Source organism: Ammodytes marinus (assembly GCF_949987685.1).
Source record: "Ammodytes marinus genome assembly, chromosome: 12".
Lineage (NCBI taxonomy): Eukaryota > Metazoa > Chordata > Actinopteri > Uranoscopiformes > Ammodytidae > Ammodytes > Ammodytes marinus.
This window is the reverse complement of record NC_137216.1, coordinates 21,023,819-21,037,375: the sequence shown is the minus strand read 5'-3', so window position 1 is coordinate 21,037,375 and position 13,557 is coordinate 21,023,819. Positions and strand designations below refer to the sequence as shown.

The 13,557-nt window shown below is 39.8% G+C and overlaps 1 protein-coding gene across 1 annotated transcript; it reads right to left on the bottom strand.

Annotated features, from left to right (window-relative positions):
- Positions 1-2,447: 2,447 nt before the first annotated feature.
- Positions 2,448-13,351, bottom strand: gpr161b (G protein-coupled receptor 161b). Its single transcript, XM_080037545.1, has 6 exons — positions 13,120-13,351; positions 11,295-11,673; positions 4,773-5,494; positions 4,288-4,395; positions 3,067-3,192; positions 2,448-2,728 (listed from the first exon to the last, which is right to left on the bottom strand). Exons 2-6 carry the CDS (start codon positions 11,636-11,638, stop codon positions 2,451-2,453), a joined length of 1,578 nt encoding a protein of 525 aa, XP_079893671.1. The 5' UTR covers positions 11,639-11,673; positions 13,120-13,351; the 3' UTR covers positions 2,448-2,450.
- Between the last annotated feature and the right edge of the window lie 206 nt (positions 13,352-13,557).

Sequence of the window (13,557 nt, the reverse complement as noted above, 5' to 3'; positions counted from 1 at the left end):
AACGTGTGAGTTGTTTGAATTTATAGCACAAAGCTAAGAGATGTTGATGTGCTGCTCCAGCAGTTACGCATGTAAACAAGGACTTCAGTAAAACTAAAATACTTGGAGGATGCTTTCATTTTTGTTGTCGAAGTGAACAAAAAGAGAAACCAAGCTGTGGGTCTTCTACCACAAAGGTACATGTCAATAAATACTAATCTTTTACAGAATTTGGAAGGAAAGAAAAGAAAGCTATGGCATCTCAAGGATGTCTGCACTTAGGTCTGGGAAATAAAAGCTTTAGAGATGACAAGGTAATTGAAAATCACTCCAATAATAAACAAGAATGTGAACTCTTGCACCGTGATTACCGACGGGTTTAACTCCATACAACAGACCCATCCATTATACTGTACCCGTCTAATGACGCTGAGGTCCATTTGTCTGTTACGCAGAGACTCTAGCTGCTCTGTCATTAGTTTCAGCGTTAAGACGAGTTGAAGCTTGAAACAAAATCACATTCTCTTATACCCCAGTTTCTGACTCCGGTAGAAATCTTCATTGTATTAGAGTTGTGACTTCAATCTAACGCAGAAAAACTCGGGTTTGAGGAGATCTACGTCGGTATAATGCTGCATTCACATGCTCCTCTGATGGTCCGAATTCCCAAGTTTTGAAGTTCTGACTTTGATGTGTTTGTGTGCTTTAATTCGTAAAATGAAAACATTAATGCAGTAATATAATGGCAGTTGCAATCATCTTCGATTTCAGAACCGGATGCCTACATTACCAACAATTCAACCAACCTGCAGACAGTTTGGCCAGACACTATCACTAATCTCAGTTTAAACTATATCACAGCAACACAAACAAGGAAAACTATAATAAACAAAACATTAGTTGAGACAATGTTATGTAAAATGTTTTAATGGGACAATCTTGATACAAAACGTAAATGCAAATATTTGTTTAAATACTTACTGTATAATGGAAATCAAAAGGTTACATCAAAGAAGTACCGTTCAAACATAATGAAGATACGAGGTAAGACTGAAGCACCGGAACTGTGCTCTACACATTAAGAAACGCTTTATTATTTAAGGGAGCGGTGGAGTGTATAAACTGAGGTAAAACACGAACCAATGACTAAGACAGTGACGTAGATCACAACTCTTCAGTAACCTAGATACTGTCCTTACGCAGTCACGCATTTCATCATCAGTATGTGCACGATACTCTGAAGTTTGAACCCGTCATTTAATTTGAAATAATATAACAAATCTTTAAACAATGATAACAGTAACTCTGGACTTTTCTTTATGTGCTTTACCTATAACTGTGTGCACAAACACTGAGCACCTCTGGTGACACGGTTCACGCTGTGTGTTGCAGTGCAATAACTGCAGCAGATAATAGTGAAACTTGAAGGACTGTTCTAATACACATGTGGTTAAATCTGGTTCCTACACAATAAACAAACAGACAGTGGTCATGTGATGATGCTCAGGGCTGGGCATAGACAAAATGCATCATAGTTTTGATATGATATGATGAGAAACATAATTAAATTTTTTCCTTAGTAATTCATCATACAAAGAGGCATGGTTGGGGGTTTATCCCAGCATGCAATGGGGTAGAGGTCAGGGCGAACAAAGGCGTTTATATCGACACTTAAAGACAGTCTAGTGCTTTCAATCATTCTGAGATGACTTGTAGTATGTCGAGCTCAAGTGTCACTGAAACAATGATTGCTCTGTTCTATTCATGTGTCCGTCCCAGAGATGTGACATTGAACAAGAATTAACACCAGAACCCTGAGACTCGAGCAGCTTAATAGAATTCAGCCAGCATTCAATTGTATATTTACACCTTTTTTTCTACCACGACATGTCAAAATGTTTTGCTTCCTTTAAATTACTTATTTATTAAACGTTCTGTTTCCACTGATTCTGGCTGATTAGTCCTTTACTGATGCTACATTGGGAAGAATATGGTGTTATGTCGATGCACAATATTTTTACACTTAAACAACCAATTCCATCCCACCTGATATAAACACAGTTCCAGGTAAAATGTGTGTGGTGCTATGTGATGGAGGATAGTTATATCCTTTTGGAAAGATAGAAACAAACTACCATATTTTCTTTCATGCTGCCCAGCCCTGATGAGGCACGTTATTGGACGAAAATAATATATACAGTAGTTCTAAACAAATGACTACAACAAATAGACAATTTGGGTTACAGTAGTAAAAGCTCCTATTTGATTATGAATCCATACAAAAACAATGGTGTGCACTTGGTCCAACATAGTGGAATGAATAATGTGCCTCTTCATGTTTCCTAGTCATTTCAAGCATTTCAACTGCACCAGAGAAAATGTGAAGCACCACTCAGAATGGCCACATATAGTAATGTTTAAGGTGTGAAACCGTTAAAGTCACTTATAAACTGAGTGTGTGTGGGTTCTATTCAGGCTGGTTTATCCTCCACCTCCTGCTCTTCGTCATCTCTGTCGTCTTTTACGATGCCTTCATCTATACTTTGCAGCCTCAGTCTCTGTCCGTCCAGGTATCTGGGTCTGGGTGCTGCTGCTGCCCGGGTGGTAAACAGTCCCCCCGGTAGAGACAGACCCTCCCCGAACAGGGTTAGCTTAGCGTCGCTCTCGATAGCCTTCGCCAGACAGGAGGCAAAGGTATCGAGGGCCTTGTGTACCTCTGCGTGGACTTGAACCGAGGACGTGTTTTCGGCTGAGGAGAAGTAAAAAAAAATAGATAAATAAATAGCTTAAATATTTCGGACAAAGGTTTCCGTGCACGGGGGCGCCTTTAGCTCAGTTGGTAAGGCGTCCCCCTCCCTGGCCGGGCCCAGCAGCAGACCCAGGTTCGATTCCCACCCGTGGTCGTCCTCTGCATGTCACTCCCCTCTCTGCCCCATTTCACCTCTGTCTCTCTGCACTATCAAATAAAGCATAAAAATGCCCAAAAAATATCTTTAAAAAAAAAAAGGTTTCCGTGCACACATCTTGTTTTGCAGCTCAGTGAGTATAAGTGAACTCCTTTCCTTCTAATTTTCAACGACAACATACCTTTGGACTGCTCCACCTGATCTTCAAAGGTGACCGAGCTTCTCCTCTTCCCGGACAGATTCCCGTGGTGCTGTAGGAGGGAGCAGCCGTCTGTAGAGAAGTTATCCAGCATCATCACGTCTGTACCTGAACATTAAACACACAGAGAGACAGAGAAAAAAGGGCAGGTCAATTGAGTGTAGTATTTTGCAGAAAAATCCAAATTTAAAAGTAGAAACCATTTTAATAACAAAGGACACAAATGATTTGTACAATCAGACATTTCTTTGTTTTGTAGATGACATTACTTGCCCAAACTGTCATCCTAAACTGAAAGCATGAGCTGTGTTTCAGGAATGTGAGGCTGACTAGGACAAAGCTGTGGGAGAATGACGCATTAGGCTAAGAGCGTCCCCGGGGCCGCTCACACCTCATGTTTACACATGAATCACTTTATTTCCGTGTTACGTTCAGGCTCACATCAACAGTCAAGCAGTAAGCAACTTCTACAGATATTACAACTAGTTCCTGGTTGTTAGAGTCAGGGTTAACTCAAAACAGAGTAAAATGTGGAACAAATGATCGTTAATGAATTTGTTAACTCATAGTTTTATCACCCAAAGAAAGTTCATAATTTTAGGAATGGCAGGGGGGAAAAGTGTTAAATCTTGTGGAAGATGACAATTTATTTTTTGTATCATTTATCAGTTGGATAAAAAGGTAAATTATATTGGTCTTTTTTGTGTAGTTACTGCTTTAAACAGATACCTTTAATGATGATACTGTGTCGAATAACAAAATAAAATGGGTTTAGGATAAACCAAGGAAGTGTCCCTGCCTTCCAATACCCATACTTCCATGCTATGTAGTATGACAGAAAAAGATTTAGGATGTCCCAATTCATGTGGTCAAATGCAGTCAAATCCTTCTACATCTGGTGGTATAGAAAACCAGCATGCTTTTTTGGCAGTTCTGACCCACAATCATTTGTTGTTACGTATCACCGACTGAGCCGCCAACAGAGAACAACCAGCAATGTGACCGATATATCAGCAAAAGTTCAAAGCACAATGTTATGACATAGAATGTCAAAATTGTATGCATTGAGCATGCAAACAACACACTTTTTATGGACGGCTGCAGTAGTAAAGTAAAAAAAAGAAAAGAAAAAAGAGATATGCGAACAATTTGGAACACAGTTTGTTTTCTTTTTTCCTTCAGCTTTGAATGCATTAAACTTACAGGAGTCCTGAGTGAAACTGAATCCAGTATCTCCTGTGCTGCTTCCTGGGGCAAGCAGATGCCCTCCACCGGCCAGCATGGCTGTCAGGTGTGGGGACATGCCCAAGTCTGCAAAGAACACAAGCAAGTTCTTATAAGATTAAACATTCAATCACAAGAACACAGGAATGTAAATCCAAACATACTGTATAAACTGTACATATGTATAAACAAACAACTGTATGCAAAGCCCCAATTTAATATTCATTTCAGTGTTGCTTTATCATATCCTTATTTAAAGTGTACAGACACAATATAATAATATATAATAGCTATATACCTGCTTGACTTGGCTGTATGTCTTTGTGTGACTTTGTTCTTTTAACAGTGTTTATACACAGAGAGCCACTAGAAACAAAAATGCAATTCCTTGTATGTGTAAAGAAAGAGAGGCTAATAAAGCTAATTCTGAATCATGTCCATATACAGACTCTGTCATCTCCCACCTGTGATTCTGTTGGAGATGCTGAAGAGGCGAGACGTCCTCTGTCGCGTGGCGAAGGACTCTCTGTAGTAGCGATCTCCGAAACACATCCCCAGCAGCTCCTTCCTCACCGTCTTATTCCACAGGCCGTAGATGAGCGGGTGGCACACCGCGCTGCAGAAAGACAACCAGGCCACCAGAGTCTCCAGCCCGGGAGACACACTCCCCAGTCCCCACAAAGCCTCGGTGCACACCACCCCGACATACGGGCCCCAGGTCACCAGGAATGTCCCGATCACCACCAAGATGGTGACGAAGGCCTTGCACTGACTCCCTGCGTACACCAGGCTCCGCCGGCTTCCGTTGGAGGAGTTGGAAGTGCTTGAGTTTTTACGTCCGTTGCTCTGGGTTCCGTTTGAAACGTCGTGGGAAACAACAACCGTCCCACAGTGCACCTTGCGGGCTTTCATGCGGGCGACGCGGAAAATGAAGCCGTAACAGGCCAGCATGACGAAGAACGGAGGCAGGGTGCACCAGGTTACCCAGAAGGCCGTGTAGCTGGGCTCTCTGTGCCAGGAGGCCACACAGGTCCACTTGAAACAGTCAAACTCAAAGGAAGACCAACCGAACAGAGGAGGCAGGCAGCCCACCAGGGCGTGAAGCCACACGTAGGCGATGACCACCACCGCACGGTTTCCTGTGATCTTCATGGGGTAGATCATTGGGTAGAGCACTGCGTAGTACCTGTTAGGAATGAGAGAGAGAGAGAGAGAGAGAGAGAGAGAGAGAGAGAGAGAGAGAGAGAGAGAGAGAGAGAGAGAGAGAGAGAGAGAAAGAGAGAAAGAGAAACACCGTTAGGGAAAGAAAAGAAAACTAACTCAAACGCTGGTCTCAGGGGATTCCGTCTGGTCCAGAAACATGTGAGTGAGTGATACGGGGGCTAAAAGGCTCCACCAAACAATGCTGCAAAGTGTTTTTCTGAAAAGCTGCAGACAGAGTAAAAAAAAGGAGAGGCTTGGCAGGAGAACAAAAACATGCACTGTAATCAAAAAATCCCAGAGGCACTGAAGGTAATTAGTAGAGCAGTGAGAACAGTGAGGACTGTATGCCACACAGCTAAATTACAACATAACTGAGTAGCCATGTTTAACAGCCCTTTGTTTCCCTGACACCAGGAATAACAATATAATTTAACCAGAGTGTTATTCAATGTCAGTTCCAACCAAACTTGAGTGCATTTAACAAAAAGAAAACATTAACTCGATTTTAAGGCTGCAACTAATATTTATTTTCCCTTCTGATTTAGTTTGTTGATGATGTTTCAATCAATTGATTAATTGAATTGAAGTGTTTTACATTTAAATAAAATCCCCAGGGGACATTGTCAAATCTTTTTTTGTCATTTTTATATGGATAAAAAAATAATAAATGGTGCATTCATTTCAGTGGATGTGTATAGGTAATTTGTCTAATCCTGTATAATGCTTGTCACTTGAGCTGGGAAAATCTTGTGAAAAATACTATGAAACTTATTGTGCGGTTAACCAATCTTATTTACAAGGCTAAATACTGACCTTAAAGGGAAACGCACCAAACACTGAATTACTCAAGTTTGCGTTTGTTTCTTCCACAAACCAGTTTTGTTAACAGTTTTGTTAACTGTCAATTTCACTGCATGGGGAATTACACAACATGTATATCTTTTTACTTTTTTGTTTAACTGTGACATATAACCTGGTTTCTTCTCATTCCATCAGTACTCTTGAAAAACTACTACACCGACCGCAAGCACAGGGCAACATTTGTGAAAACAGTGGTGGCTCTTTTTCTCTAAAATTCTGGTGGCACATGACTTATTCAATTACGATGGAACGAATGTTCAATTTAAGAATTCAAACATTCCTTCTCAGCAATGTCTTGCCCATTTCTCAAACTTTATAATAACATGTGGTAGTTGCCCAGTACCAACAAATCTAATTTAAGTTTCAGTTCATTCATACTGTTAGGTGTCCCTCATAGTGATGAAAACAGCAGAGAATGATCACCCAACTCTGAAGTTCTCTTCATACAGAGCTTTATTCAGCTCATAGTTCTGGCAACTTTACTTTTGTTTTTGTTTCTTCAAATGAATGCTTATGTTGCATTCACTGTTGCCACGTCAACTTAAAGGTACAGTGTGTAATAAAGCTGTATTGTAGGAAAATCTAGTGGTGAAAGTTCTAGATTGTAGAGCTCCATCTCTACCGCTTCTGTTCTGAAAATGTACAGAAGATACGGTGGCCTTCAAGGACAAGAAGCTATTTACTAAACATGCCATCCTCCACCACTGCCTCAAGTCTTTCCACAATATGAAGTGATTGGGTGAAGATGTATTTAGTTATTTATTCTATGGTACTTATTCTTCTTCTTCGAAAAAGGTGCATTTCTGGTGGGCACCCACTATATGTAAAAATGTCTAAGGCCGTTAAATCAGTCTGTTCTGTGCTATTGTAGGAACATGGCAGTGCAAAATGGCAACGTGATCCCTCCTCCTATGTAGATATAAAATGCTCATTCTATGGTAATAAAATAAACAACTTTTCACTTTATAATAATCATCATGAATTTGTGTCTAAATGAATACATGAAAATGCCTGTAGTACTTAATGAACTATGTGTAATTCACTATGATCTATGTATGGTATCTCATGCATGATTTAACACAGGAACATTAATTAATGCATCAGCTAAGGTACATCAGTCATCATTATCTTTGAGTTATTACTGATGATCATGTCTGACTAGTCCGTGTTTTTTTTAAATACCAAGTGTTGAAATCATGATGAACTAAGCATTCATTTATTTTTTCATGACTTCATCATGTTTGTTGCCCTTCAAATAAAGTGGTGACTGTTAACAGAATTTAATTTGCTTTATTGTATAATATTTTAATGCACAATACATGCTTTCTGCCTATTGAACTTTGTCCCAGAACCTGAGAACTCCAAAGTGTTTTGCTACAAGTTTGTTGTTTAGCCTTGAAGAAGATTTTGGCCCATACAGAGGTATGACGCATTCATGCACAGTAGTTGAGGAGAAAAGACTCCCTAAATTTCCCATACCCTGTTATCTGCCTAATTGAAAACATTTCTGCTTTCGCCAGCAAAACAAGGGCTGGACACACCAAACTTAGTATGTGTTTGCGCACACACCAACTTCTCTTGCATATAATCTCTGTACACTGTTCATTCGATGTATTCAACCATGTATCAAGCCAGGTACATTGTTGTTTGACCCTTGTATGCTGTTTGCAAGTAAATTCACCTGCTTCCAAGAAGGCCTGACTCAGTTTCAATTATTCAAACACTTGGGTAGTTTGATGAAATAATTCTAGTAACAAATGGTCCTTCGAGCCGGATCCAACATCTTCTTCTCTGGACAAGACGAGCCTGCACCGTGACGACGGGGGAGTCTACGACTCTCGACAAAAGACCTCCAGTGAACATTGCTACAAAAGAGGCTGTCAGCAGACTCGACTTGGACGGAGAGGGGTGACGGAATCCAGAGCCTGAGCGAGTCGAGGCTTTCTTGAAATCAGGTGAATATAAACAGCTGATTTTGTTTTGTCCAGGAATTAGGAATTCCTTTGTTTTATGTATTAGGTAGATAAACTAGTTTATGAAGCAGTATTTCTCATGGTTTTACCGTAAGGGAGAATAACTGATCGTAGTGTTTGGGAAAATGCACTAAAGAGAAAAATATTTCAACCTGTAGTGTTTGGGGAGATGCACTAGAGACAAACCTATCTCAACCTGTAGTGTTTGGGGAGATGCACTAGAGACAAACCTATCTCAGCCTTTGGTGTTTGAGAATTTACACTGTCAAAAACAAAAGTCTCACGTACGTAATTAGAATGATCATTAGTGTGGGGTCGAGGGTGGTCCCTTTATTCTGACGGATATAGTTTGTTCCATTAAACTGAGAGTTCTTTGTAATTCGGGAAGGTTTTATGGAAACAAATTGATATCTGGCTACTTGTTGTTACTTAGCCTGGGGATATAGTACTGCTCCAGGGAGTTAGTCTATGACAGGTTGTTTATTTGTTTTGTTTTGTTATGTTTGTCAATAGTCTACAACTGCAGAGTAGATTTATTTGTTTTGTTTAGAATACATCACATAGGGTGTTCTAGTTTTAAATTGGTGAATTTTGTTAATCAATTGGAGGGAATAGGGGTGTTCACCCTGTTAAATTGATTAGATTTTACATTAAAAAAAAATTAAATTACTTGTAAGCAACTGCCCCTCTTACATATGATCAAATATCTGACTTTACATTTGATCCAAGCCCCCATCGAGAACAGTAAAGAGAAAGGTGGTGGCCAAAGAGATGAATAAGAGAATGTTGTTGAAAGTGTAAGAGGAAAAAGATTGTTTGGAACTGATTGTTTATGGATGTTATAAAGAAAGAAAAAGTATGTAGGGGAAGGGAGATATAAAAGGTTTAGTAAGTGTGCATACAATTGTTATGCTGTTATGATGGGTTATAAAATGCTTGTCTCCTAAAGATGACCAGAGTTCTGACTAAATTGCTAAACGCTTTAAAGTTTAGAGCTAAATATCTTGCCAAATCCAAGCCCCATAGTGAACCTTAAAGATTAAAGGTGCAGTCAATCATTTGAAGTTCCAGCATAAACTTACAAAAAAGCGTCCTTTTGTGTTCTTTTTATGAAAATGTTCACTGAAAAGACTTGTTCAATGCTTTTGATTTGAACTACAAGTTAAAGGGGATTTTTATGCTGAAAATATGATCATAATGTGTATTGTTGATATAAATTGATTCAAAAACTGGTTAACTGTAAAGACACCTATACTTAACCTACATGTTAACTTTTGTTATTTGAAGAACAAACTATAACACCATGTCAGATTTGGAGAAGTAGAGAGCTTCTCAGGAATGTGGTGTGTGTGTGATTCAGTCCCATGCAGAAAAGGGAGGGCCTGTCTCACTGACTGTGTGTGTGTAACTGAGCCCAGACACAGACAATGTGTGTGCTTGAATGCTGCCCAAACACAGACAACCATGTGGAAGAATGAAATCAAACCTATCCTAAAATGTTGTTGTGCGTTAATTGTGACATCTAAAGCAAGCAAAATGGATAGGATGATATTTTAGAAACAACCCTGGCAGAATGATGAGCATTTCTTTTGAGAACATGTTACTGCTCAAATTCATTCTGTTTCAGATGCAAGGAGAAGACGAAGCTGACCATTCTTCAATAAGGACAATTGGACACTGAGGAACAATCTGAATCGGTTATGGTAATATCCTACATAACCATTCCCCCAGTGACTGTGATATGAAGGACACTTTGCGTCAAAATGCCACAAAAGGACTTGTTGACCATCAAGACGACCTAGGTTCCTGTTCCCTGGCTTCTGCAAAAAACTGTCCTCTCTGAAACTGTACATAGACTGTTGCACCAGTACACACACTTGCATTTTCACAACTGTGATGTTGATGTACTTGATATTATTCTGCTTGACTGAAATATATTTACTCATATGCTTTGCCCTTTTGCTTTGAAGTGTTGCAAAAAGTTGCATTAAATATTATAAAAAGGGTGGAATGTTAACAGAATTTAATTTGCTTTATTGTATAATATTTTAATGCACAATACATGCTTTCTGCCTATTGAACTTTGTCCCAGAACCTGAGAACTCCAAAGTGTTTTGCTACAAGTTTGTTGTTTAGCCTTGAAGAAGATTTTGGCCCATACAGAGGTATGACGCATTCATGCACAGTAGTTGAGGAGAAAAGACTCCCTAAATTTCCCATACCCTGTTATCTGCCTAATTGAAAACATTTCTGCTTTCGCCAGCAAAACAAGGGCTGGACACACCAAACTTAGTATGTGTTTGCGCACACACCAACTTCTCTTGCATATAATCTCTGTACACTGTTCATTCGATGTATTCAACCATGTATCAAGCCAGGTACATTGTTGTTTGACCCTTGTATGCTGTTTGCAAGTAAATTCACCTGCTTCCAAGAAGGCCTGACTCAGTTTCAATTATTCAAACACTTGGGTAGTTTGATGAAATAATTCTAGTAACAGTGACCTGGTTTGTCTTATTCAAACAATTGAATTCAAGTCAACGTCACCACTTTATCAAGACAATCAATTTTTAAGTGGTGACCTTGAAATACTAGGACACCACAAAAAATGTCATCTACCACCCTTTTTGTGCCAGGAAAAACCCTGTCTGTGTACCATAAATATAAAGTGTTACCTACTTTTATTTTCAACTGAATATTACATTCCATTTCTACCTAGCCTGTTCTGAAAAACGCCAATTTCCATTTACACACTGCTCCTTTAAGACTGTGATTATATGTAATTATTGTGTTTACAGCTTGTTGCACTGCTCCCTGCTCCCCCAGAAGTGGCCTAACAAAATCAATTAATGCAGGTTTAAAGAAATAACAGTCACCAATATGACTATATACAGGAATGATCCAAGTCTGTGCATAAGTTATGACCACAACCATTTATCCAGCACCGACCTGTCGATGGCAATAGCCCCTAGGGTGAGCATGCTGGCGGAGCTGATGAGCAGGTAGAGCAGGGCAGTGAAGTTACACCACACCACACCAAACACCCACTCCCTCCGCGCAGAGCTCACGGCCACAAACGGCAGCACCAGCATGGACAGCAGCAGGTTGGACAGGGTCAGGCTGAACACCATCTTGTTGCTGGGTGTGAGCAGATAGGGCCTGCGATAGAGGGTCACCACTATCAAGAGGTTCCCTAGGCAGGCCAGCAGCGTGATGGTCAAGATGGAGACTGACTCCAGGGCCGCCAGACCCCCGCCATTCCCCACCGCCGTGCAGTTCCTACTCGTGTTCATGGCAATCGACTGGCCAGCGAAGGAATGGTAGGAGACTGTAGGACGAAAAGAAAAAGATAGGAATTATGAACAAGGACTTCATCAAGAAAAGCTAGGGTTTTTTTTCTTGGCCAGTTACAATATCCCATAACCCAAGGGGGTTTAACAGCTTGTTGTAAGAAATGCAAGACATTGTACCTCTACTGGCAGCTTAAGTTACTATGCAGATTGGCACATTACATTGAAAGCATACTATATAGGTTAAGATATTATCTTTTCGCATTAAATTAAACAATCCAACAATAGGGATGGACGTTATACGATTTTATTTCAAATTGGGATAAATCACACCCACAATATGTTGATTGAAGCTGCGTAGCTTGCTATCGTAATGTCCTATATTGGATTTCCTGGTCTATTTTGAATTGCCCTAAGGTGGCGCTGCATCTTTCCAGTCATTAGTCCTAAACGTGTCACCATGACTGAAGGATCGGCTTGCCCATTGTATCCCCTATAAAAGAGAAAATGTTCTCATTAAAAAGATGTCCTATCACTGATGCAATAAAAATATTTGTTTCTTGAAAAGTGATGTAAAGATATTGCGTATAGATATCAAGAGCACAAATTATTTTTTCTTTCAATTAAAAAAAAATTTAAACAGAAAAGTAATGTAAAGAAAAGGTTATTCAAGAGAATTTAAGAGCTACTTTTAAGAATTGAATGGATATTTAGAATCAGGATGATTTAGCAGGATAATCATGACTTTGAATGTTCAGATCTGCCCATGCCTACAACAGTATACAAAGTTGTAATTTAACTGCAACTCAACCAGCAACAACATTTACATCTTTAATTCACATCTACAGCTGTATTAATTGTCGAATAAGAAATAATGAAGCAATTAGCAACAAATGACACATATAACGTTCCTTATTAAGTTTAAATACGCAGGAGTTTTTTTTTTTTTTTTTTTTTTTTACATCATTGGTACTTTTGCAACCACTTTTCTTTACCATCTTGAGAAGCATAAGCAGTCATGATGTAACTGAGCCATTATTTACAAGTTGAACGTTACAACAAACTCAAAAGCCTTCAGGCTAAAGCCTCACTAATAGGCTATCATCAACCTACATCCTACACTTCAAGTTTTCGTCAAATAAACTTGGGTGGAAAAGTGTAATCAGAACTACGTTAGCTTGGTTAGTTAACACTATTTTGCAGCAGAGTATGTTGGTTCTCTCACTCGTTAAAAGTTCACTTTTTGGGAGAGTTAAAATGTCAATACAAGAGAACATTGACCTTAAATAAATAAATCTAGGTTTGGGTACAGTTCAATGCTGCCAAACGTAAACTTTGTAAAAGTATAAGGAGGGTGAAGCAATGACTGCCACTAGTTTCCGCTCGTTAGCAGTAACGTAGCTAAACATACCGTTAGTTAGCCAAGGTTGGCCAAAACTTTCTCCCATTGTCTCCCCGAAACCAGAGTAACTATCCTTCTTTACCTGTTTTGTTTCGTCGCTGTGGCTCCACATTTTCTCCCCTTCAAAACGCACACTGTCCATCGTAAAAGTCCGTATCAACGCTGTAATAACCCCGTAACTGAGCACTGAACCCGGGGGAATGGCACTCTAAAAGCCCCTCGACATTTTTAAGTTTGGTAACGTTTTTGCCCCTTCGCTCAGCCGGATCACACACGGCCAGCTGCGGCTGCAATGGCGTCCTCCTCCCACCTCAGCTCCGACTCCCTCTCCTCGCAGACTCCCTCGGTGTGTGGGTGGTCGCCGGTGGGAATAGCCTTGTATTCATACACACATTGCAGCTGCTAACGGTATTTCTCTGTGTTAAACGTCTGTACCTCGTTAAACAGTTACATACATTTCTGTTTTTACTTATCGGAATACTGTATGAGCTGAAAACCATTAACAAGTACATTTTATTCT

Bases quoted from the DNA above. Each gene is read 5' to 3' on its own strand.
- gpr161b (XM_080037545.1), bottom strand. From the start codon at position 11,638: ATGAACACGAGTAGGAACTGCACGGCGGTGGGGAATGGCGGGGGTCTG. The intron at 3,193-4,287 runs GTAAGTTTAATG...TTTAATGTTCAG, and splicing joins CAGTTTCACTCAGGACTCCT to GTACAGACGTGATGATGCTG. The intron at 2,729-3,066 runs GTATGTTGTCGT...ACTTCTCCTCAG, and splicing joins TCAGGTGGAGCAGTCCAAAG to CCGAAAACACGTCCTCGGTT.